The 22,417-nt window shown below is 44.2% G+C and overlaps 2 protein-coding genes across 5 annotated transcripts; one reads left to right on the top strand and one right to left on the bottom strand.

The window, feature by feature from the left end:
- Positions 1–1,372: 1,372 nt before the first annotated feature.
- Positions 1,373–5,438, top strand: LOC148684711 (uncharacterized). Its single transcript, XM_088674939.1, has 4 exons — positions 1,373–1,607; positions 2,267–2,319; positions 3,705–3,868; positions 4,673–5,438. The coding sequence occupies exons 2-4, from the start codon at positions 2,299–2,301 to the stop codon at positions 4,905–4,907; spliced, it is 420 nt and encodes a 139-aa protein (XP_088531065.1). The 5' UTR covers positions 1,373–1,607; positions 2,267–2,298; the 3' UTR covers positions 4,908–5,438.
- Positions 5,439–8,027: 2,589 nt separating this feature from the next.
- MTRF1 (mitochondrial translation release factor 1) lies at positions 8,028–19,494 on the bottom strand. 4 transcript variants are annotated; one of them, XM_060278174.2, is made up of 12 exons: positions 19,327–19,494; positions 19,060–19,184; positions 18,232–18,573; positions 17,170–17,608; positions 15,749–15,840; positions 14,492–14,573; positions 14,039–14,146; positions 13,774–13,946; positions 11,977–12,094; positions 10,609–10,745; positions 9,537–9,635; positions 8,028–8,330 (listed from the first exon to the last, which is right to left on the bottom strand). In XM_060278174.2, the coding sequence occupies exons 4-12, from the start codon at positions 17,588–17,590 to the stop codon at positions 8,208–8,210; spliced, it is 1,353 nt and encodes a 450-aa protein (XP_060134157.2). In that variant the 5' UTR covers positions 17,591–17,608; positions 18,232–18,573; positions 19,060–19,184; positions 19,327–19,494; the 3' UTR covers positions 8,028–8,207. The 4 variants fall into 4 exon arrangements, with proteins under 4 accessions (XP_060134157.2, XP_088531062.1, XP_034957163.2 ...); XM_088674936.1 differs by lacking the exon at positions 19,060–19,184; XM_035101272.3 differs by lacking the exon at positions 18,232–18,573.
- Between the last annotated feature and the right edge of the window lie 2,923 nt (positions 19,495–22,417).

Here is a 22,417-nt window from a genome sequence, read left to right on the forward strand (position 1 = left end):
CCACTTACTAGCTTCTTGAGGCAACTTCTGAACTTCCTCAAAGCTTTCTGGTTCACACACTGCTAGATTCGCCCATACACTGATGGCGGTGAACCTCTCAGGTGGTTTACCTTTCGTGCGTGATGTGCGCCGAACGCCTTGGCACCACTACTTCAGGTTCCCCCTCTGACCCAGACGTGTCCTGTGGCTCTGGAGACTCACCCAGTGACCTCCTGTGTCTCCTCTGCACTTCAGGACTGGATGTGGGTGATGGGGGCTCACTCTTTACCTCCCTCTTCACTCCCTTGGGAGATGTTGGCCCTGGCACTACAGTGGGTATCTGAGCTTCCTCCTCCTCCTCAGGATTCCCGTGAATGTGCTTCCACCCATCTTGTTCACAGAACACAGCACTTCTGCTGCTGTGGACCCGTGACTGGTTCCCTTCTGGACACACAAACCTCCACCCCTTGGAGTTTGGCTCATAGCCACAGAAAATCATGTCCCTTGTCCTTGGGCCACCCTTTCTACGCTTGTGTCGTGGTAAGAAAACCCACGCTTCGTACCCAAAAGTACGAAAAAAATGGACCTTGGGCTTCCTGCCATACAGCAAAAAATAGGGTGTGTCCCCTACAACTGAATTGTAAGCCCTTTTCAGACAAAAATTGGCACAGCGCCAAGCTTCCTCCCAAAATCTCTGGGGTAGCCCAGCATCAAAGAGCATAGCTTGTGCGGCTCCAGCCAATGTGCGGCTCCGACGGACTGTTCTCCTGAGAACTGTCAGGACAAGTCTTCCTGTGTTTTATCCCCTTCCTGCGAGAAAACCCCTGCAACTCACCCCCAAGAACTCCCCTCCCTGTGGCTCTGAAACGCCTGCACCGTCGGGGAGAATTGTAGCTCTACTTCAGCGACCCATTCCTGTCTCACTTTCCATCCCAGCAGTTGTAATGGCCACCGGTGGCAGCTGTGTTTTAAATGGGGAAATCAATGGTGACCCTCAGTCTCTAATAAAACAATATTTTCTTTGGAGCTGCGTGACTCAAATTATTCTGTGGTGGAGCAAAAAAGGCTATTCAAGAAGAGTTTTGAGGAAATAACTTCTTTGGATGTACTTATCATGAGTAACAAACAGTTCTCATTACAGGTAGGTAGCCGTGTTGGTCTGAGTCGAAGCAAAATAAAAAAATTCCTTCAGTAGCACCTTAAAGACCAACTAAGTTTATATTTTGGTATGAGCTTTCGTGTGCATGCACACTTCTTCAGATACATCTGAAGAAGTGTGCATGCACACGAAAGCTCATACCAAAATATAAACTTAGTTGGTCTTTAAGGTGCTACTGAAGGAATTTTTTTAAACAGTTCTCAGTTAAGCATTTTAAAAATTAACTATTTTAACAGGAGTGCATGTTGCAGTTGCTACCTAGCAACACGGAAGAGTATATTCAAAGGGTTGTCTTAACTTAAATCAGTTTTCATTAGGTACTTCTTTTGCAAAGGTACCTCAGAAACATATTTTAGCATACCAACTGTTCAAAATAACACAGAAAACAGTACTGTATTTTAAAATATATGTATTTAACAAGAAGTTGTATACTAGGAAGAAAAGCTATTGAATAAAACACAGAAACAAGGTACGTCAGAAAGCAGCTTTGTTGACTCTGAAATGTACTTTCATAAGCAAGTAGAGTTTTAATAGCTATTGGAAGATTAAGAATAATTGTTAATAATAATTTACTATGGGGTCTGTTTGCTACTGTTATTTAAAAACTGTTTTAGCATATTCTGTTGCTATATCTTTTTAACTTTGTATGCTGCCTTGCATATACTCAGACAAAAAATAGAATATTTATAGTGTTACATTTCTCACAGCAATTCTGAAAGGCAGTATATATTGGGGGTATTTTTACTTAGGTTCCCAGGTTGTAATCCTTTGAACACTAACTAGAAGCTTGCAAATAATGAGGCCGAGTTCAGGGAAAGCATGCTTTGAGCTGCCAAGAGGAGCTGGAAATCTGAATTAAAGTACCAACAGCCAAAACAAAAATTATAATCTGTTCCCTCAGACTGACTCCATTTGTAAAGAGTGAATAAATGCTCTACCAATCACTAAAGAGATGATCCAATTATATTTTTCATAGAAATATTATCAAATTAGTTGACTAAATTATACAGGCTTGGGTCACAAGATTAATTACTCAAATGATAATGAAAATACTGCAAAATAATTATTGAAAGAAGTACTACGGTACTATTATTTAGTGGGGGAAAACATTTTCTACCATCCCAACAGATTTACAAGGAGTTCACAAGTGCTGACACAGAATGCCAAATAAAGCCCAGGAGGTAAGCGGACCATTCTGCTTTTCTTCACACTGCTTATTCTGAATCTCACACAAGCACTTCTAGCTTCAGAAAGTGAGTTCAATACTTTGCATGCACACTTCCTGATCACACGGTTCTTCACTTGTACATCTTTTCCAGCAATCATAGGAGGCTTGTCTTTAACAATCAGATTTCGAAGTGGGAGGGGAGACTTCATAACCTGGTTCGTCATGCATCCCTGTCTTATATTTTGTGAATGAGTCGACGAAAGTCTTAACATGGACAGAATGTTGGATGATTACAGATGAGAAAAAGATAATGCTATTCTCTATGTTTCTGATTCCTTTTTGCCTCCCACGAGCAACTTGCTTCAAGTACGACCAAAAGGGAAGCTGCAGCGCTGCTTTCCTTATGCTGCCAGGAAGGCAATCTAACTTTCTATTAGGTATACAAAGATCCCCTTGAGTGGCATGTGATGGTACAGTGAGAGGTCAAACAAATATTCAAAGAATGGTCAAATGATTGCCCAGCTATGAGCAGATATACCCACCCGTACCCACTGAAACAAGAGGCCCCACAAGTGTATTTGTCTAGGAACCAAAAGAGCTAAACTGCTCATTCCATGGTAAGTTTTGCTAATGCATAAGTAATAATTTAAGGTGCCACAGGACACCTTAAATGTGTGTTGCTCAGCAGCCCCCTTTTTTTTTTTAAAGGCATGCCTATTTTTTCTGTGAACATACCACTTGACCTGCATCATGAGTAAGGACACAAATTTGCATGCTTGCTTCATGTTTTGAAACACAGTTGGCTAATTGCAGCCCTTTTCAAGACCTTGGGGGTTAATGTGATCTGTCTGCCGTCAGCAAGACTTTTTCTGCATTAAAGAAATGGAAACTAAGGTAGCCGTTTCCAATTACCTTTCGGTGTTGGATGAAATATGGCTATGGTGTTATGCTATCAAAAACTAATCTATTTGCATACCTAGTTTGTACCTACGCAGAACAATATTCTGGGGGGAAAGCCCATGTAAAAAAAGTAATTACAGTATATAGCAAACATAGGCAAACTTGGCCCTCCAGATGTTTTGAGACTACAATTTCCATCATCCCTGACCACTGGTCCTGTTAGCTAGGGATCATGGGAGTTGTAGGCCAAAACATCTGGAGGGCTGAGTTTGCCTATGCCTGGTATACAGTATAGGCGAGAAAGAAGCAAAGTAACAATATACTGGTAAGTAGAATCTGGTGTAATTGCTCTAAGATGATGATGCTTAATAATATAGTCATTTGTTTCTGTAGCAAAATCTATGTAGATTGCACTGTACAAAACTGGTTTAACAGGTCCCTCAATATGTCCAGAGAAGAACACCCTCTGAATTAATAACACAAATATAAATTCAATAGGATGCTGTCATTAACCTCAAATCAGTGCAAGAACTGGGCAAGCAACTGGGTTTTGAATGGACCATGGTAGCCTCTGAGCTGGGATTCAGTCGTGTGGAGATAAACCACTTTCGTGCAGGTACCACAAAGAAGACCGCTCAAGCCCAGAAAATGCTGGAACATTGGTAAGTAGGTCAGAGCAGAGGGTAAATATCCTTTCTTTTAGTCTTGAGCATGATTTTTGCATTTCTTTCACAGAAAAATGGCTCCTCAGAGATAACTGCTTTAAAAGATAGAATTCACAACAGCAACATGTATGCTGTCATCTGACTGGGTTGCCCCAGCCACTCTGGGCGGCTTTCAACAAATTAAAATAAATGCTGGTCACCAATGTAGCCTCTCTGCCACCTGGGTAGAGGAAGAGGCAAGCATGGATTGTAATTAATGTGATACACACAAAATATTCCACAGTCAATTATTCTCTTTTGCAAGTACTCTCTTTCAAAATGGTCAAACCCTGCTGCTTAGAACAAGCACTGGTCTAATATCAGCCCAAGGCAATGAGTTTTGCCTCAGGGAGTCGGTCAAGTCTTTTTCATTAGCTGAAGCCAACGCAAGTGCTGGTCCTTCAGCAATTGCAGTGCCATGACCTGAACCTGGAAATGAACTGGCAACTATTGAAAGTCACATTGTCCACACACATGCCCAAGTCAAGATCTTAGCAGCTGCATTTTGTACCAACCAAAGTAGTTTTCAAGGACAGACCCACATGGAGAGCATTACAGTAGTCCTATCAAGATGCAGCTAATTGACATATGCCTCTGGCCAGATCTGACTATACAAGAAGTATATCCGCCATTAGCCTTAGGAAATGATATGTCAAAGTCCAGATGAAATGCCAGAGCCATTGTTACTTGGGTCCAGCACGTTTGAAGACTGTCCAAATGGCTTTGGAGCCTTTGGTAACCACTATGCACCCTCCTCTGCAGGTACGAACAATCACGCCACAAACTTAACAAGACTAAACTGCTTCAGGATGCTCTAGAAAGGTCAGGAAGGAAAGACCTGGCAGACAAGCTTCGGTGTCTTCACTGGGGACACCAGAAACTGAGCAGGCGAGTGGAGTTGCCGTCTGCTTTTCCCTTTCTCGTTACTGTGTACAAGACTATTAACAACAAAGAAGGGTTTATGAAAATTAATGAGCTGAGTCACAAATACACCTAGGAGCGTTCAACTCTATGACGGCAGAGCTAGGCTGAACTATGACTCCTGCTGAAGTCAACAGCACAACATCTCTAGGCTTTCACAAAGTAAACAATTTAGTACAGATCAGGTTTAAGGAGCTTAGAAAATCTATTTAAAAAAACCCCCACAAATCAGTTACTGTTTTTACTTTTCTCTGGACTTTTTACGTATGAATCTAGAATATCTGTAATTATTTCACGCTGCTTCAGGACTGAGATTAGTTCTCCTAATTATATACTATTGTTGATAGTGTATTTGTGAGACTATCACTTTTTCTCACTTTTGGAATGTAAAATAATCATAATCATTTTGTGATTCTGAGTCTTAAAACAATATAAACCAGAAAAGGCCTAAAAGTTACAAGATGGAATAGAGTTAACTACTTTGGAAATGAGGTTTTGATCACATGGATTTGACTTGTTTAAAATACTCATCACACAGACACGTGTGGTATGATGCAGACCTTTGAAAAACATGTTTTCATTAAAAGATTTTCCATTACTTACAAAAGTACATTTAGTGTCTTTGTTTTCAAGTCACAGAGTCCTTCTTATGGGTCCATTAGAGACCTATTTGTTGTAAACAATGTGGGGTTGAGCGGGAAAGAGAAGTGGGAATATATACCTGTGAAGAGATCCAGGATTTAATACTTCAAAGCCATATTGAGGGTATCTGGGTCAAAATTAAGGGAGAGAAAAATAACAGTGATCTCATTGTGGGAGTTTACTATAGATCCCCAAGCCAAACTGAGGACACCGATGAAGCCTTCCTGGAACAGATGGCCAAGCATTCTAAAGGAAGAGAGACAGGAGTAATGGGGGATTTCAACTATCCTGATATTTGTTGGATGTCAAACTCAGCCAAGAGCAGAAGGTCGAAGAGATTCCTCACTGGCCTTGCCGACAACTTCATTGTCCAGAAAGTGGGAGAAGCAACAAGAGGATCAGCCATTTTAGATCTGATCCTAACCAAACGTGATGACCTGGTTAGTGGGGTAGAAGTGGCAGGATCATTAGGTGGGAGTGACCATGCTCTTCTGGAGTTTATTATACAGCGGAAAGGAGCAACCAAGCATACTAAGACTCAAATTCTAGACTTTAAGAAAGCTGACTTCAGAAAACTTAGGGAAGCGCTGGGTGAAATCCCATGGACAGAAATACTAAAAGGGAAGGGAGTTCATGATGGTTGGGAGTTTGTTAAAAGGGAGATATTAAAAGCACAACTTCAGGCAATACCAATGAGACGGAAACATGGAAGGTGCCTAAAGAAGCCAGGGTGGCTATCTAAAGAACTTTTAACTGAGTTAAGATTTAAAAGGGATATGTACAAAAAATGGAAAAGGGGGGAAATCAGCAGAGAGGAATTCAAACATATAGCCAGCACGTGTAGAGACAAAGTCAGAAAAGCTACAGCACAGAATGAACTCAGGTACTGTGTCCAGTACCACAGTTCAAGAAGGATACTGACAATCTGGAACGTGTCCAGAAGAGGGCAACCAAAATGGTCAAAGGCCTGGAAACAATGCCTTATGAGGAATGGCTTAGGGAGCTGGGTATGTTTAGCCTGGAGAAGAGAAGGTTAAGGGGTGATATAATAGCCATGTTCAAATATATAAAAGGATGTCATATAGAGGAGGGAGAAAGGTTGTTTTCTGCTGCTCCAGAGAAGCCGACACAGAGCAATGGATTCAAACTACAAGAAAGAAGATTCCACCTAAACATTAGGAAGAACTTCCTGACAGTAAGAGCTGTTTGACAGTGGAATTTGCTACCAAGGAGTGTGGTGGAGCGTCCTTCTTTGGAGGTCTTTAAGCAGAGGCTTGACAGGCATATGTCAAGAATGCTTTGATGGTGTTTCCTGCTTGGCAGGGGGTTGGACTGGATGGCCCTTGCGGTCTCTTCCAACTCTATGATTCTATGATTCTAAGACAGGGGTCCCCAGACTACGGCCCCCGGGCCGGATGCAGCCCAATTAGCCTCCCAATCCGGCCCGCGACGCCCCCCGCCGCCTGCTCTTACGCCGCGCGGCGGCGATATTCAAAATCGGCAAAAAATCGCCGAAAATCCTTTGTGCGCATGCGTATGGGCCTCTCCCGACCCAGAAGAGGTCATTTCCGATGCACGTCCGGGTCGGGGGAGGCCCATACGCATGCGCACAAGCGATTTTCGGCGTTTTTTCCCCGACCGTGTGTGTGCGCATGCGCACGGGCGCGCACTCCCCCGCCCTCCGGCCCACTGCGCTCACACTCCCCTGCTCTCCGGCCCGCCGCGCGGTCGGCGCAGTGAGCACCGGTCCGAAGCCCGGTAACTCTGGGGACCCCTGTTCTAAGATAACAGAGAAAGAGAAGGGGGGCAGTAAACTTTCATTCTTTATGAAGTATATGAGCTGTGCTTTTTCGTCAGCGTCACGTGGATAGGAGCCTTACGGTATTTTTGCTGGCAGAGCAAGAGACCAGAGGGAATGCTTGGTTGCTGTTGATTGCTTGCAGTTGCAGTGCCACCAGCGGACTCTCAGTCACTTACTTTCTTAAAGTCCCCTCTCTCTCTGGCATGTAATTTATTGGGGGGGGGGGTGCATCTGGTTGCTTGGTCTTGTGCTCCAGGGGGGAGGGTTGCGGCAGCATGTCAGGGAGAGAGTCTCCCTGCCTCCACATGGAAGCTGGAGAAGCAGCTTGTGCCGGCACCTGGAGAGGTTCCCTTGCGTGGTGATCTCCCTGTTGCTTCCCTGGGGACGGTGTGGTTTTTTCTCTCTCTTTTTCATTCCAAGCAGCTGCTGCTCTGCGCTCTCCTGCACATGGAGGGCCTAGGTTTTCCCAGGTGGTGCAGGAGAGTCTCCAGGTGAGCTCTCTTCAGTCCACCATCTTTCCTGGAAGTCGTCAGTATGGATGCCTACTTGACTGATTTCCCTTTTTCTGTACACTACATGTTGCAGATTATATGGGCTAACATGCTAGCTCTTCCCTGGAAGCTGTCTCAACTGCTTGAAAACTGAGTGTGTATTGCCGGTCTGATTAGTCAAGCTGCACCCACCCCTTAAAAAAATTATTTGTATGATTTGTCAGAGCAAATATGGAGCCTAAAACAAAGCACCAGACAAACCTTTGTCTCTGCATTAAGTTCTACATGCTTTTATTTATATGCCATTTGTTTAGGTCACAGCCATAAAGTCATTGACAGTGATAACAAAATATTAAAATGCAGAACAGCACTCATACTTCTGTGAGGCTTGTTAAATTTTGCAAGCCAATTAAAAGCATTTGCATCTATTACACTTTTCAAGTCAGGAGTCTGCTTGCAGAGATTTTAAATTGTTTTCCAAATGTTCTATCAGAGATTCCATCTCTGCAGCCTCTAAGAGTTTGTTGATTAGTTCATCCAGGAGCTTCTTCCCACTTAAGAATTCCTATTAAAAGATGGAAATGAAACACATTAGTGTGGACTGAAAGGATCAACATGAGTTTGGATTACATCAGTAAGCAGCATATGGACATGTAATATGGAAACCCAGCTGGATGGGTGGGGTACAAATAATAATATAATATAATATAATATAATATAATATAATATAATATAATATAATATAATAATATAATATAATATAATATAATATAATATAATATAATATAATATAATATAATATAATATAATATAATATATGTTCACGGTCTACTTGTGAAGTTGCTTTCGGCCACATTAATTATAACAACCCTTCTAAGTCAGATTCAAGTTCTCCTTTGGCTACAAAGCTGTAGCCAAAAAGGCCCCACTAACATACATGAGAGAAGTTACCGACAGATTTATGAGAACCTAAAATCTGCAGATTCAGAAAAATTCTTGTGGAAAAAATCCCTAAGAGGAAACCACAAAAACAGCTCTGTAAGGACTTGGTGGCGTGGGGCACTGGCTGAAAGAGAAGAGAAAAAGCTGGCAACTGAGTGTGAGGGAGAATGGGATGGAGTGGCAAGAACGGGAGGAAAGAAGAAGAACACACATATAAAAAGATAGAAATAAGCATCACGTTGTCTGTATAGTTCATTTCTTGGCTCACTATTTTAAAGCTATTTTAAAATGTACCCAGGGACAAGAGAGACCACTGTCCACAAACATCAATAGAATAAACAAAAGATTTTAGGCATAAGACACATACTCCAAAGATCCCCAAATGAAGAAAAGACCCCTCCCCCACAGCCCCCTGAAGACAGAGCATGTTCAGCGGGCATGAAATTGTAGAATCCTAGAACAGTAGATTGGAAGGGGTTCCAAGGGTCCTCTAGTCCAGCCCCCTGCAATGGAGGAATCCCTGCTTAAAAACCTCCAAGGAAGGGGAGTCCCACCATCTCCCCAGGGAGTCCTTTCTGTTGATGAAGGAATGCAATGGCTGGATCCATGAACAGAAGCCCCCCCCCCCCAACGGTCTGTTGCACAGCCTCTTCTGAGTGGCACCGTAAAGGGGAAGAGCTGAAGCTGAATGGTGCAACATGCAAAAGGTCCCAGGTTGTTTCCCTGTCATCTCGAGTGAACAGAACATTGGGCAACAGGGTTTCCATGCATTACTGGAGAAGATTGAGGCTCCAGGCCAATATAGGAGAACCCTTTAAGAGACAAATACCTTGATGTCACGCATTTCATAGGTAACCCTGTGGTCAGTGACTCGGTCTTGGTGGAAGTTATATGTGCGAATTCTCTCTGCCTGGGCTCTTGTCCCCAACTACAAAAGAACATTTTGTTTTGTTTCACAATTTAAAAAAACGTAATAATTAAAACATTTTTGCTCTACCTGTAGTCTCAATAGCTCAGCATTTATTATTATTGGTTAATGTCTACACATTTTTCAACACTTGAGAATCTATTATTTTAAATTCAATTTATTAGTCACTTGCTACAAAAGGAGACTCCATGCACAGCATAAAATCAGCAAAAGAATAATACATTACAATAAAAGCCATAAAATACCAATAACCTATAAAGCCTATTAAAACATAGTACTTATTTTGTATGCAAAGTGTCAATTAAGAATGCAGGTCTTAAAATCTAATTTACTTTTGCATTGTAGTTTTACTGTTTTCAATCTAGGTGCTTTATAATAGATAATTTATTATAATAACCTTATGAGACAAGTTGTAATTATTGGAATTACACAAGTGCAAAATGCATTCAAAGTCGCTCAAAGGCTTGATCCCTGAGCATCTGCAGCAAGAGGCAGCCCCCACCCCACCCCCAGGCCATAATTTCCCCAATGCCTGGTTTTCATTATTTTAAATAAAACTTTCTAGCACTTGTAGGACCAAAGCTATAAGGCAAAATATGCAGGTATCTCATGTGTTTTGTGAGAAACTAACTTGGTCCTGCCTTCAGCCAATGTACGAAGACATAGCAATGACTGAAACTCAGGAAAAGAGATCCAGCTAATTAGACCCAAGGTTTGCTCACATATTGCATGCTAACCTTTCATGGTGAATTGACTGCTGCCCCATAGAAATCAATTGAGGTATCCTGGATTTTTATTTAAACGTGATTGTCACCCATTACTAAACACTGACTAGCTTCAGACCTGCTTTGTGGGGATGTCAGAGGCTGAATCCAAAATCTCCCTTGCTTACGGAGTGAGGCCAATTGCAGAGCTTTCTCCCCACCTTCCCACGCGGGGAGCACCTAAGCCAAGCAGAGGCCCACGTTCTCACCTGCAGTTTCCTGTTGCTCTGCCTCTGCCTCAGCTCTCTCTCTATGGTCTGCTGGTACAGCTTGTCTCTCAAGGTCCGCAGAGCAGTTTCTCTGTTCACTTGCTGAGATCGCTCTTCTTGGCACTCAACGGTTAACCCTTCAGAATTTGTAGAAAGCTTTCATCAGATAATCCCTGCCTGCATAAGTTTTGGAAATAAGTGACCATGTCTTGCAAATTACTCCTGCTAAGCTGACCAGGCAGGGATCCTGCTCCCATTTGGTAAAATGGAAAATCCTGTGCTCCAAGAAACAACAAGGTACACAGACACTATGAAGTTTAAGTTCCCATCTATAAACTTCTTATTTCATGTATTTTAAAACTATTTTTCGGGCATAATCACAAAAAATATTACCCATGAAAAATTATTTCCAGAAAAATAGAATCAAAGAATCACAGAATTGTAGAGTTGGAAGGGACCCATTCCCTTCTAGTCCAACCCCCTTCAATGCAGGAATCCCAGCTCTAGCATCCATGACAGGTGGCCATCTGACCTCCACTTAAAAACCTCCAAGGAAGGAGAGTCCACCACCTCCGAAGGGAGACTGTTCCACTGTTGAACAGCTCTTACTGCCAGAAAGTTCTTCCTGATGTTTAGTCAGAATCTCCTTTCTTGTAATTTACTATATATTTACATTACAACAAACAATACATCTAGACAGATCCTTATGCCTTGATCAATTTTATCAGGAAGAGAGTTTGAGGAAAGGAGGGAAATAGTGTTGACGAGAGTTCTATGCCTTACTGAAAAATTACAAACTGGTGTGCCCAAACCATGGCACACCAGGTGTCGTAGATGACATCATGCGAAGAGCAGGTGGAGATGCAGCTGGCGGTGCGCTGCCTTCAAGTGCGCCCCCAACTGTTCCTGGGCAAGGGAGCCTTGGGCAGTGGCAACAAGGAGAGGGATGGTCCTTCAGACATTGTATAAGCAGATTTCCAAAAAAGCTTTTGATACAGTCCCTCCCTCAGCAAAAAAAACCCTTAGTAGTCACAGGAAAAGGAACAGGCCCTCTTATGGATCTGTAACTGGTTACAGAACATGAAGCAGAGAATACAAATAAATGGATTATAAATAGATGCTGGCAATGATGATGATTTTATTTGTACCCGGCACACCTGGCTGGTTGCCCCATCCACTCCTCTAAGGAGCAGTGTTCCCCAGGAATCTGCATCATGATAATAATAATAATAATAATTTATTTATACCTCGGCCATCTGGCTGGGTTGTTCGCATAGCCACACAGATTGAATACTGGTTCCTGTATATTTGATGTTCATGTTTCTGTGAAAAGGGGAAGAAGGATAAAACAAACTAGACAAGGTTTACCTGTGGGAATGTGTACAATTCTAACAGCACTGTCTGTTGTATTGACATGCTGTCCTCCTGCCCCTTTGGCCCGAAATGTATCTATACGCAAATCTCTTGGATCTATTTTAATGGTCACCTAGAGAGAGAGAGAGAAAGAAAACATTTTACTATCTTACGCAGAAGCCTGCGCCGATCCCCCAAAGGTGTGTGTGTGTGTGTGTGTGTGTGTTTTCCCCATCACCTAAAACCCGTTCTTCCCTATTCAGAGAATCAGAAGAACTGCCGAAGAAGCCATGTTGGGGCTGCATGCATTTTTTTTAAAAAAAATCCCTTTTTTGTTTTTGTTTGGTATGTTTGGTTGAGGAGAAGTATCTTCTTTATCAGGGAGGGGAAACTGTGGCTTGTGAGTTAAACCTGGCTGGCCAGACCTCTCCATTTTGCCTGCCAGGCCGTTTGGAGGAAGCCATGCCCACCCGCCCTTTAAGGAGCTTAAAGGGGTTGGCCAATTTTGTTCCTTCAATGGAGCGAGGCTTGAGTGCACCGTTTTCCGTTGCTGGAGAAGATAGGAGACCACCCCCTCTCACCAGTGTGGTGTAGTAGTTATGAGTGGTAGACTCGTAATCTGGGGAACCGGGTTCGTGTCTCCGCTCCTCCACATGCAGCTGCTGGGTGACCTTGGGCTAGTCACACTTCTCTGAAGTCTCTCAGCCCCAATTACCTCACAGAGTGTTTGTTGTGGGGGAGGAAGGGAAAGGAGAATGTTAGCCGCTTTCAGACTCCTTCGGGGGAGTGATAAAGCGGGATATCAAATCCAAACTCTTCTTCTTCTTCACCAGTGCTGCTCTTTAATGCAGTCCCCCGTCCCTATCAGCCTCCAAAATGGGAAGTTGGGAGCAGCCACCCAGAGCAGTTGCAGAACTCAGCTTAGCCACATGTCCCTGTTCCTTTCTGGGGACAGCAAGCAGCGCCTCTCCTCCTCCCCACAAGCATGGAGGCCCATGGAGAAGCTTTGACTTCTGTCTCACGCTCCCCAATGTTTGGGAAAGGGGATGCTAGCCTTGGCTGAGAGGGCTTTCAAAGCAGCACCTGGAGAGAGGAGTTGTTGCACACTCTGTGCTGCTCTTTGAAGCACCCCCACAGTGCTCAGCACTAAGCAGGATGGACCTCCTCCCTCATCAGCTAAGGGGAAGGGAGATCAACCCCGCCTGAATTTCTTGCAAGAACTGAACTTGTTCAATTGGGCTGGATTCCCAAATGCACAGCTAAAACAGAGATAAAAAAAACCTTTTTTAACAGCATGGTCCTGCCTGCATGGTGCTTTGCAGTCCTGCCTTCGGATGCCACTTGATTGACAGGTAGGCCTTTGGGAGCTCTTTTCAATCTCTTTTTGAATTAGCTGCCCTGAACAATTTCGTATCATCAGCAAACTTGGTCACCTCACTGCTCACTCCTAACTCCAGTTCAGCCAGTGCAGCCAATGGCCAAGTCCCTGCCCCGCCCCCCTCTGGGTCCCCCTTGTGCCTAAGAGAAATGGGAGTCAAGCCAGCTGGCCTGGCCCACGGAGAGCGATGGGATGCAGCTGGCCCAGAGCTCAGCTTTTCTTCCCTGTGCAGAGTTGAAGGAAAACAGAAGTAGCACCAGAAACCTACTAAAAAGACAGACACCTGCACCACAGGCCCATCTCATGAGGCAGTTATGGGAACAACTATTCTCCCCAAAACATCTTGTAAGGTGGTGTGGTCAATAACAGACATTCTACTTAAAAACTAGCATTTATGGAGTTACACAGCAAGAGACACTGACAAAATGGAATACCTCATCTGGCTGAGGGAGGACAATCACGGACATGGTGCCAGTATGGATCCGCTGCATTCTGGAAGATAATCCTGTTTCGGGGATTCTCTGCACCCTGTGAGTCCCTCCTTCATATTTCAAATGCTTGTAGACGTCGTCTCCCAAAATGCGAGCGGCAGCATGGTGTAGCCCACCTTTAAATGCATGTAATACACGTTACAGGTTGGGGAAAGGGGTGGCGGCAATCTTTTATCTATGCGACTAGTATAACAGGCTCCAGCCATACCATAATCCGCTGGAGTGTAGTTCACAATCTCAAAGGTCCAGCATTTGTAATCGGCGTAATTCCGGTACATGTCAAATACCTCTTGGGTAAATTGCTGACAGATGTCACCTGAAATGCAAGAGTTTTCTCTGAATGCTACTGAAATGTCACTATGAGCAGTGCTGTGCAGGAGATGAGCAGGCCCAGGGCCACCCAGCCCAGCATCCCTGGTCTCACAGGGGCCAACTTGTGGGGAACCGGTAAGCAGGATCAGAGCCCAAGAGCAGCCCCCTCCCCTCCTGCCATTTTCAGCCACAGGGATTCTGAAGCACTGCCTCCGACTGTGGATCATCACCACAACCACTAATAATTTTGCTTACTTAAATCAATATCTAATATCTAACACAAAACAAATGACACAAATGGAAAGTCCCATAACAAGGAGGGTGGTTTTTATGTGGCAACTTTGCTGACCTCCAGTTGTCCTGCCACATGTTACTTCTAACAATACACCACAGTCGTCATATTTTTCTCTTGGTATCAAGATCTGGAAAATCTGAAAAATAAAATATAATAAATCTAGAGCTGTAAGATAGGGCTGGAGGTACATTTTGACTATATCTGCAGCTGGTCTTTTAGGTTTTTAATTCACAAGTACAAAGTGGAAAATATTATTAATGCTGAAGTCAGAAAGCAAAGACAAAACACACATTTCTTTTTGTTGGGGGGGAGGGTGTTATTCAGGAGCAAGTTCATGCTAATGTTTTACGTACAGGAACACATAACCTACTTTTTTATCCACAGTATGATAATGTGAATCAGAAGTTAATGTGTAGGTATAGTTTCTCACAAACTAGGAAGCTTTGTGAAAATATTCAGAACAAAGGCTACCAACAGTACTGTACTACACTGCAGATTTAAATGCTCTTTGCTTCTGATTCTGAAGATCTTTTCATCTATGTCTTGAATAGCATGCCTTTGCCTGCTACTAGCAAAAAGCAGGGAGCTAGAAAAGGCTTGCGTCTTCTCATCAGCAAAAAAAACTCAAGATTACAGACATTAATTGACCCACTGTGATCGCCTGTCACCATAAAACTGACACTCTGAAGGAGAAAAGATGATCAAAAGAGAGCAAATAATATCAAAATACAGGTGACTGACTACAGTACCTAGAAAGTGAGAAATCATTGGCAATGAGTCACAAGCTATGGCTCAGAAGATGGAACCAGAGATGATCTTGAGAGGTCTCAAAACAAGGAGAGAAGTCGGGAAGCCTGCTAAAGTGAACTGTAGGTCGGACATCCATGAAGTATCCCGTGTGAGAGGCCAACACCTCTCTGTATCCTACAGGGAACCTGGCTCCCCTTCTTTTTCTGCCCCCCCTCAGATGCTGGCTGGCTCAAACCCAGACCATAGCTGCCCCCTCCCCCTCCCATTGTTAAGCCCAGCATCAGCGCAATCGGAAATTGATCCTTGTGAGCACAGCAGCAGCAGCGGCAGCAGCAGCAGCAGCCCACCATGGAAGGACTTGTGGGGGGCGGGCAGGGAGGACAGTTCCAGCACCATTTTCCCCTAGAGAAAAACTCCAGGCTGCTGGCCACATTGAGAGATAAATGGGAAGATATAACCTTATTTTTCCTGCACAAGAGTCTAGTGCACACTATTCTCCATACGTATCGCTATTCAAACTGATTGCTGGATCAGGAAATCCAACCATGGTCCCCTGCTCACCTTTCGACACAAAGTGCTGATCTTCTGGTCAATAATCTTCTTTTCCTCTAGAGCAAGTTCTAGTAGTGGTTTCTCTTCTGGGCTGTTTAGCTCTAAGGACAAGTGGTTGAAGAAGTAAACATTCAGTAATCTTGTCAAAACAAACAGTTTGGGTGCATCTGCCTCATTTAATTTTATTTCACTTTTGTCCTTTGTTGTTCTGCGAGCCATCTTGACCTAGTTCCTGTAGACATATGCTACATTCTTCCATCAAGTTCCAGCCTGGACTTATTATTAGATGGACTTAGATGGCAAATTTGTATCCATGCTCATGTAAAGACATTTGAGGCAGTGTGCCACAAATGACACGGGGAAAACCTTGAAATGGAATTACGTAATATCAGAATCGTAAGAAAGCAGGGGTTTTGGCTTCTGCTACTAAATGAAATCGAAGGGATGTGTGGGTCAACAGGAGAGAGGAGGAACTAAATGAAAACAATAGGCTCTTTCCTTCCCCATAAAAGAGGGTGGTGAAAGCAGACGATATTATTGCCCTAGTCAAATATTTTATCACTGTCTGCTGGGAAAGGGACAGCAGCTTTTCTGGGCAAGCTAGGTATCCTTACGTGGCTCTTCGAACTTTAGGATAGCATCCAGACTTTTTGGTCTCAATGAGCAGGGCAGGTAGTGGCTGCAGGAAAGAGACAAACAAACCTCCAGCCGCCACCACTGCTCTACCACCTACTTCCAGGTTTGCAGTGTTCGGGTTCCAAGTTGTTCGGGAACTAAGCTGTTTGAAAACCGAGGTACCACTGCACCATAGTTATGTTTGGATATCATCATGGCAGATCCAAATAGTTACTAGATGGACAAGTAACTAAACAAGTGAGAAAAGTCAAACTATATTTTTTATTAGTTTACACAGATCTGAGGAGCCAGTTGGAGCACGCCAGGTAACTCTTTCCCTTCCGAGTTGCTTCCTTCCTTGCTCTGTGATTCTTCTTCCCTGCTTCTCTCTCTGTCTCTCTCTCTCTCTCTCTGTCTCTCTCCCTCCCTAAACCAGCCCTTTCTCTCTCTGAAGAGCCAGTCAGAGCACGCCAGGCTTCTCACTCTCTCTATTGACCAAAACCAATCCAGCGATTGACCATGTTGGAAATGCCTGCTCTAGGGGGTCCTTACTGAGAGTTCTCTGTAAACACACTTAAAGCAGGACTACCTGCAGTAAATCCTCAGTAAATAGCTGCTGGTCCAAGCACACTGCTTTTAATGAACCCATGAACTTGAGAAGAAAGTGGGAGAGACTTGGAATGGCTTGTAAAGCCAACAGGTGAGGAGAGTTGGTGAATACCAGGGCACAATTGCTCTATTAGATGAAATTTAAGCAAAGGGTCCTGAAAGATGGCGGGGGGAGGTGAGCTAAGCAAAACAGCTGCATAACTTACTTGAACAAAGTATCTCCAAATCTTGAAGTTCTTTTTCTGCCTCTCGAATTTCTTTCAATGTCACAGCAAGCGGGGACAGTTCAGCATGTCTCTTGCTCAGAGCTCTTCTTCTGTGTTCTTTTACTGAGCTGTCATTCAGCAATTTCTCCAATCTTTGGTATTCTTGGCTTAAAGTCTGTAAATACGTTTGCAGTGCTTCAAGGTTCCAGAGTGTCCCTGAGGTCTGGTGATATCTCCTTGGCCAGTTATTAAATGCTACAATAGGGGCAACTGTATTCCACAAACAGCTGTGCCAAAAGGGATTCAGTTTTGTCCAACAAGTAGCTCTCTTAACCAGTAAAGGAAGATGACGCTGCTGGAAAGAGCAGTAACACTGAACATGCAATGTTCTAAAAAAGGGAATTGTTTGGTGAAGTTTCATCTCAGGGTTCAAATCCTTCTGGAATGCAAAAAACAAAAACAAAAACAGCACAGAATTTCCCAGGGATGTTTATTTTAAGGACATGGATTCAAAGACTAGTATTGCTTTCCACTGCTTCACTTATATCAGTTTAACAAAGTGTCTGAACAACACAGTGGGCAGGATCCACCTAACAAATGCCATCTGCAGAAACCCTGCACCAGGGCCGTCATGTGTGCAGTAGCGCTTTCCTTGCCGCTGAATTCAAGCCTATAACTCATACTATAATGCTGAATATCATTGACCACTATAGCAGCCCCATGAGGTAGGCGACTAATATTTCCATTACAGTGGAACCTCGCGTTAAGAACTTAATTTGTTCCGGAGGTCCGTTCTTAACGTGAAACTGTTCTTAACCTGAAGTACCACCGCTGCACAATTTCTGTTCTCATCCTGAAGCAAAGTTCTTAACCCAAGGTACTATTTCTGGGTTAGCAGAGTCTGAAGAGTCTGTAACCCGAGGTACCACTGTGTACATAAATTTTATAGATAGTGGCATGTTGCCAAAAATGTACATTGGAAACAGAGAGGAAAAATGGTGGTTCAGTGAAAGTGTAGCCACTTTAATCAAAATAGATTATTGTTAAGGAAAAAATTATTACCGGTAGTTTTCCATGTTTCTGGCATCACATCCTGTTCTGAGCATGAGCCAACTGGTTGTCTTAACATTAAAAGGTAAAAAAAGTAAAGGGCCCTTGACAGTTAAGTCCAGTCAAAGGCGACAATGGGGTGCAGCGTTCATCTTGCTTCAGACCGAGGGAACCACCATTTGTCCACAGACAGCTTTCTGGCTCATGTGGCCAGCGGGACTAAACTGCTTCTGGTGCAACGAGACACCATGACGAGTGCCAGAGCGCATGGAAATGCCGTTTACCTTCCTGTCGCAGCAGTACCTCTTTATCTACTTGCATTGGTGTGCTTTTGAACTGCTAGGTGGGCAGGAGCTGGGAACATGACATACATAGCTTGTAGGAAACTGCTCTGACCGGCATGGTTAGCAAATAAGAAACATTTTACATCTCTCATGCTGTTGAGCAAAACGTTTAAGATTTAAACACCATTCAAAGGCTGAACTGCTCCCTACGGTTCTGAATGATCCTAGAATTTCAGGGAATATCCAAGTTCCCAGTCAGTAATTCCACCAACTACTTCCAGTACGGTAGTTGCTTCTGGAAACCGTAAGACAGTCTCTTCTAAGTTTAATTATAATAAGACAGCGGACCAATTGGTACGGACACAAATTCTAGTCTCCAATATCCTATAAGTCTTTCAGCAAAGTGTCTGGCTCTGGCCCAAGCTAGCCAAATTGGCAGGTCACAAGTGCCTGGTAGTAGTAGTAGTAGTAGTAGTATTACTATACAAATACTACTACTACGATATATCAGTAGTAGTACACGTAGCGAGGGAATAGAAATGCAAGTCCGCCCTACCTAGGGCATCATCTTGTGCGCAGGATGCTCCCTAGATCAGAGCAGGAATTCTAAGGCAGAGCTGCTGCTTCCCCCCATATTCGCAGCTTCAGCCTGGGGCTCCCACTTTCCAGTTTGAACAGGAGCTGATGGGAAAATTACACAGATATCCATGATATTCGGAACACCAATGGTCAGGGAAACGAGGAAGGGGGCTGACCGGCGGCTCCCACCCCCCTGACTACAAGTCCCAGAAGGCCAGGCTGCCGCTTCCGGTTCACCTCTTACCTGCCTCCGTTTCCCTGGCTGTGAGGTCGTCCGAGCGAGGGGCCTTTGGGCCTCGCCTCGCCTCGCCCCGTCCCCTGAGGCCCCTCAAGTCCTCGGCTCTGGTTCCCTCGCCCCAAGCGCCTCCTGCCTTAGTTCGCCTCTCTCTTCCTCTTGGGCGCGAGCTGCGGCGGCGACGGGGGCGGCGGATGCTCCTCCTCCTCCTCCTCCTGCAGGAGGCGGCGCTGAGAGAGGGACAGCCCCGTTCCCTCCCAGGCGCAGCCTCCTCAGGGCTCCGGCCAAGACCCGACTCTCGGCCGCAAGGGGCGCTTCGGAGGGGGCCGGGCGAGGAAGCCTCTTCAAGGGGGGGGCAGCACCCTCCCCTCCCCCTCCCCGGCGCTTTCATCTCTCCCCCCCCCCCGCGCGCCCTTCGCTGCCAGTGGCCGATCCTTGGTGCCTTTCGTTTCTTTATTGAACTTACTTACCTGCTGCCCTTCCTCCCGAGGCCTCATCCTGCCTGCTCTCCCACGCCACCCCCATATACCCCACCTTCCGCCCCTCGCCAGAGATCCCCTTCGGGCCACAGCGACAAGTAAGCCGCGCGGGACGAAGCTGGGCTCGGCACTTCTGCTCCTCCAGCCCCCCCGGGGATTATTCCGAGCACGGCTGCCTCCCTCTCCGCCATCAATGGGTCTAGTCCTCTTCGAAGCCCCCCGAGTTAGGGCCATGCTGTTTGCAGAGGACCAACTCCGCAACCCCATGAACACCGCGGGCTTTCATTTTAAAGAAGTAGCCATAGGGTTATGCCAGGGGTCAGCAAACTTTTTCAGCAGGGGGCCGGTCCACTGTCCCTCAGACCTTGTGGGGGGCCGGACTATATTTTGGAAAAAAATATGAACGAATTCCTATGCCCCACAAATAACCCAGAGATGCATAGGAAGAATCGCAACCATTAAAATGAATATCCTACCCAGAATGCTCTTTCTGTTTCAAATGGAGAAAAGATCTCACAAAATTTATCTGGAATTATAAACCAGCCAGGATAAAATTTAAGCTATTAACTGATTCAAAGGAGAGGGGTGGGCTGGTGTTGCCAGACCTAAACCTATATCATGATGCTGCAAGCTTTTTATGGTTAAAAGAATGGATCACTCTAGAAAAGTATGAGCTGCTGGACCTAGAGGGATTTGATAACAAGTTCAGCTGGCATGCTTATTTGGAAGATGAGAAGGTGAAAGTACATAAAGGGTTCAACAGCCATATTATCAAAAAATCTTTATTAAAGGTGTGGGAAAAACATAGACGATTGTTGGAACCCAAAACCCCAAAATGGTTATCACCAATAGAGAAAAAATTAAATATGGATGGAAAGTGGAGGAAGTATAAAGATTTATTAGAGGAAAAAGGGGGAACTTAAGATAAAAAAATTGTGAAGATATGAAACAACACTTGACTTATCCACCAAATATATAGCAGATTCAATGAGGATAACAAAAAAAAGGTTTTATGGTTGAACCTTCCCTATTAGATATTAATTTGTTACAGAATAATCAGAAAATCATCTCTAAAATGTATAATACACTCCTAGAATGGAAAGTTAAAGATGAAGTGGTTAAGGAAACCATGACTAAATGGGCAATTGATCTGGGAAAACCCATACAAATGGAAAGATGCGAAAGGCTGTGGAAAACATCATGGAAGTTTACTGCGTCGGAAGGAATTGGAGAGAATATGATTAAGATGTTTTATAAGTGGTACCTGACATCAGTCAAAATTCATAAAATGTATAAGACCAAAGACAATCTCTGCTGAAGATGCCAAAAGGAGGTGGGGACCTTTTGTTGGCACTGCAATAAAATAAAACCCTTTTGGAATGAGATATTTGAGGAATTGAAAAAAATATTAATATATAATATTAAAAAACCCCTGAGTCTTTTTCACTGGGAATGGTAGATGAAGATATAAATAAACAAGACGAAAAGGTTTTTCTGTATGCAGTGGCAGCAGTGAGAATTCTAATTGCCAAATACTGGGAAAAACAAGAGATCCCTAATATCAGAGAATGGCAGGAAAATGTAATTAGCTATATAGATCTGGCCAAATTGACAAATTCAATCAGAGGAGGCAGTAATCAGAAATTCAACCAGAACTGGGAAAAGTTTGGAGACTAGGCCTCCACACACCCCAGAGCCTCGTGGTTTGCTCCCAGACCCCAACATGCAGGTCCCTCCGGGGGGCAAGAAAACTCTGAGCCACCCCTGATACCAACACTGGCCAGCATGTCCCCCTCCCTGGGGCTTTTGAATGGGCTCAGGATAGGTTTACGCTCGCCTCGTTTGCACCAGCTTGCTCTGTACCCCCTCCCTGTGCATAGGAGTGTCCTGTAAAGCATACTACTGTATAGTAAATCAGTCACAAGAGTCTCTGTTTCTGCTGCAACAAACTAGCAGAGCTGTCACTGTTTGTTTTTAGAAAAATCATGCAAACAACAGCCACTGGTGGGGCAGGACTAAGGATCAAACCTGGCAAAGAGGAGTAATATAATCCTTTCCTCCCCTGCTGTGGCTCCAACAACAGCAACAAAAGGCACATTCCTCCAAATTTGTTAATTTTCTTGGGTGCCAATGAAAGCTTTCCTCCCAATGCACATAGCAGCTTCAGAGGAGTTATGTTTGTCAGGATGGTGTCAAGGAAGGAAAGGGTTAACTCCCCCATCCCTACCTGCTACGGTATAATCCTAAAAGCCATTAGTGCCCCCTGTGGCTGCTATTGCTTTCCTTTCTATTCCTTTTTAAAGGTGACTGTTAAGAACAAAGTTTGGCCTTTGTTGAAGATGATTGGTAGCAGGTACAGGACAGGTGGTTGGAAGTGGATATTTTACACATTTAATTACCTTATGGAGTTTACTGCCACAAGGTGTGCTGATGGCCACTTGCTGTACAATAGAACATGACAGGTTCATCAAGAGCTATTGACAGGCATCTATTATTTTTGGCTGGTCTTGCCAAGGCAAAAATTGTAGTTTTAATCCTTTTTTTCTCAGGGCAAGCGCCCAGCCCAATGTGTTTCCCAAAGGATGAACAACCAAGGGAGTGTGCTGAGCTTGGGAACATAG

This window comes from Zootoca vivipara, chromosome 8 (assembly GCF_965207765.1).
Source record: "Zootoca vivipara chromosome 8, rZooViv2.hap1.1, whole genome shotgun sequence".
In the NCBI taxonomy this organism is placed as follows: domain Eukaryota; kingdom Metazoa; phylum Chordata; class Lepidosauria; order Squamata; family Lacertidae; genus Zootoca; species Zootoca vivipara.